This window comes from Guillardia theta (assembly GCF_000315625.1).
Source record: "Guillardia theta CCMP2712 unplaced genomic scaffold GUITHscaffold_6, whole genome shotgun sequence".
Taxonomy (NCBI): domain Eukaryota; class Cryptophyceae; order Pyrenomonadales; family Geminigeraceae; genus Guillardia; species Guillardia theta.
In genome coordinates this window covers 473110-476504 of record NW_005434668.1, presented here as the reverse complement: position 1 = coordinate 476504, position 3395 = coordinate 473110, and the positions used below count along the sequence as shown (strand labels likewise).

The 3395-nt window shown below is 56.5% G+C and overlaps 1 protein-coding gene across 1 annotated transcript; it reads left to right on the top strand.

Moving 5' to 3' along the window:
- Positions 1–144: 144 nt before the first annotated feature.
- Positions 145–2690, top strand: GUITHDRAFT_100977 (hypothetical protein; the record flags this gene model as incomplete). The annotated part of the gene is made up of 7 exons (XM_005840195.1): positions 145–933; positions 1116–1173; positions 1222–1317; positions 1554–1810; positions 1867–2080; positions 2133–2232; positions 2453–2690. 7 exons carry the CDS (start codon positions 145–147, stop codon positions 2688–2690), a joined length of 1752 nt encoding a protein of 583 aa, XP_005840252.1.
- Between the last annotated feature and the right edge of the window lie 705 nt (positions 2691–3395).

Here is a 3395-nt window from a genome sequence, read left to right as displayed (position 1 = left end):
CCCCCGGCGCATGGTACCGTACGGAGACTCAGTCTGTGACACTGACCGTCACCCGGAGGGCCCCGGGTCCGGCGCCGCCCGGGCCCGGCCCCCGCCGGGAGTCCGAGCCCGGCCGGGCTGCACAACTCAACTGTCGGGATCGACATGGAACATGGCGTGGAGAGCGAAGCCATGAAACTCAGAGGAGAAGAGGGAGAGGAGGGAGAGGAGGGAGAGGAGGGAGAAGAGGGAGAGGAAGCTAAGTTCGACATAGAAGACGTGGATGGCTCTGATGATGAGGACGCCCTTGTCTCTCAGGACCACGAGGAGGAGGAGAACAGTCAACGACGGCAGCGCAGCATTCGATGGGAAGTCAAGGGTGACGCATGCCCCTTTATGCAGCTCCAGCATGGATCAAAAGTGCGACTGAAGGAGAAGCATGTAGGAAGATGGAAAAGCGTCGGGACAGAGGAATCGTTGGTGTGGGGAGTGCATTTCCTTGCGGTGCGAGTTGCCGGGCAGCGGGTGCTCACATGTGGGGCAGGGGATGTGGGGGGAGGATGGATGGTGGGGATGTGCAACGAGAAGCTTGTCGGGCAGGACGTCACGGCCATGACGGAAGACCCTTCGTCATGGTTGGTCGCGATCATGAATAGCGTGCGGGGGTCTCCCGGGAGGATCGTGATGAAACCGGCGTCGCTCTCTTCCTCCAAGAACCTCATGTCGGCAGGAGCGATGGGAACGAAAGGGGACGAGGTGACGTTCCCTCACGGCTCCTCCTTCCTTGCCGACGATGTCGTGATGATGCGGGTCGACCTTGATGCACGGTCAGTTGCTTTCTTTCACAACAGCAAGCACGTCAGGACCTTGTACTTGCGCATGTGCGATGTTCCATGCAAGCTGATGGTGGCGTCTGCGAGCTGCCGGGTAGAGTTTACACTCTTGTCACAAGATGTGAGTTGAACTGAGAGGAGCCTTGTGCTTGTGTTTGTTCGTGGACGAGCAGTGAAGCACGGTGTGGGGCAGGAGACGAGGGCATTGTTGAACGAAGGTCAGTTGCAAGAGTTGAAGACAGGCATGTCCGGGACAAGCAAGGTCTGTGAAGTGACAGGCTGCGTCTTGTGACGAGGGGGTAGATGCTGAACGCGTCTGATGTGGCGAGGGACAGGAAGCAGCTGGAACAAGCCTTAGTAGGTAAGGGCTTGATCAAGTTGCCTTGTCCTGTCCATGATGGAGGTGAAGATGGCGACTGGAGGCTGGCAGACATGCTGGTGATGAACGGGGCGATGACAACGAGGGAGTGGCTGCAGGAGCTCGCGCTCGTGTCCCTGGGCAAAGGTGGCAGAGGAGGGCAGGAGGAGATGTTGCTAGGGATGGGGGAGCATCGATAAAGAGCTCGCGCCGGGGGTGGGAGGGAGAAATGGAAGGGGAGATGAGATGAGAGGAAAGAAGGAAGATGACGAGGGGAGGAGTGGGAAGGAGAGGAGAGGAGAGGAGAGGAGAGGAGAGGGGAGGAGATTATGGAAGGGATTATGATCCGCCGTCAAGTTGTCATGGAGTAACAGGTTTGTCAGTCTGCAGGACTCTTGACAACGTGATGCACAAGGGCTACGGGTTGAAGGAGCTGCCGCTCGGGCTATCCAAGATCCTGAGCGAGGAGGAGAAGAAGGCTGTTGAGGAGGAGGAGGAGGAGGGGAGGAGGAAGAGAGCAGAAGGAGTGGAGAAGAGCGGGAGTTTGACCTGGCATCCCTTGATGTCAAGGGCCAACGATTGCAATGAAGAGTACCGGAGGGCAAGAAGTGAGGTGAAAAAACATGGCACAACGATGGTGGTGATGGTGGTGGTGGTGGTGGTGCTGCTGCTGCTGCTGATGATGATGATGATAAGGACGATGACGATGACGATGACGATGACGATGACGATGACGATGACGATGACGATGATGATGATGATGATGACGACGATGACGATGATGATGATGATGATGATGATGATGATGATGATGACGATGATGATGATGATGATGATGATGACGACGATGATGATGACAACGATAACGATGAGGAGAAGGATCATGATGATGATTTCACAGACGAGCACAGTGAGAGACCGTCTGCTGCTTACAAGGAAGGAGAAGGAGAAGGTCTCAGCAGACATTCTCGCTGACAGGATGACGGAGGACTCCGTTGCCTCTGCTGGTCTCGAGGACTTCAGCCTCGTGCTCGACCGTCAGAAGGAGAAGATGCGATTAAGGTTTGAACCTCCTATGTATTCGTCCTAGCTCCTGCTCCTGCTCCTGCTCCTGCTCCTGCTCCTGCTCCTGCTCCTGCTCCAGCTCCTGCTCCTGCTCCAGCTCCTGCTCTTGCTCCTGCTCTTGCTGCTAGATGTCTTCTCCACAACAGACACTTTTCCTTGCCTTCCCTTGTCCTCTCACCTTCACATCGACTCCCCTAATGTTCTTCGGCCCTGTCAGATCGCTCTCCGAGGACCTCGACAGGAGGCTGGCATTCTACCAGAAGGAACTTGCGGCAGCGGAGGAGAAGCTGAGCACGGCGAGGATGGCGAAGGAAGAGGCGCAGAGGCTGTTGGACGCGAAGATGAGGGAGAAGACGTCAAGGTTCTTATCCTTGAACGCGCAGCTCCAGGATGTCGTCTTTGAGAAGAGCGCAAAGCGCGTCACCTTCAGTGCTCCTGACGAGAAGGCCGCATAGCAGGCAGGACTCCACCGCCACCTCCTCCTCCTCCTCCTCCTCCTCTCCCCCTCCTCCCCCTCGTCGTCCTCCTCCACCACCACCACCACCACCACCACCTCCTCCTCCTCCTCCTCCTCCTCCTCCTCCAAGATCGCCTTTTGTCCCCTTTCATCAACTCCTTTTCTCACCTTCCTACTCACTATCCTCCACCACCTTGCTCCGCCCTTCCAACTCTTCCTCTTCCTCTCTACAGCCTCCTCTCCCTCTCAACACCTGCCTACTTAGTCCAACACATTCTTACATCTGAGTTGCCTTCCCTTTGTTCTTTCCTCCCTTACTATGAACCTCTCCTCCCCCTGCCCTTTTCGTTCCTCCTCTTCTCAACTTCTTCCCTCAGGCTCGTCGGGACGTCTCCTCTGGAACTTACCGCTCCCCAAATGAGCTCGCGGTAGCTGAGCACGAGGAAGCGAGTGGTTCTCTCCTCCTCTTCCTCCACTCGCAGACTCCTTCCTCCCGGATCTACTATGCCATCCTCCCCCAAACAGGTAGCTCTCCTCTCCTCTCCTCTCCTCTCCTCCGCTCCCCTCTCCTCCCTTACTGTGTACCTTCCTCTCCTCCCCAACTTCAACCTTCTCCCCTTCCCTCCCACCTCTCCTCCTCACCTTCATGTCCTCCCTTTCTCTCCCTCACTATCATCAAGTCTACCAGCATGGACGTGATTCT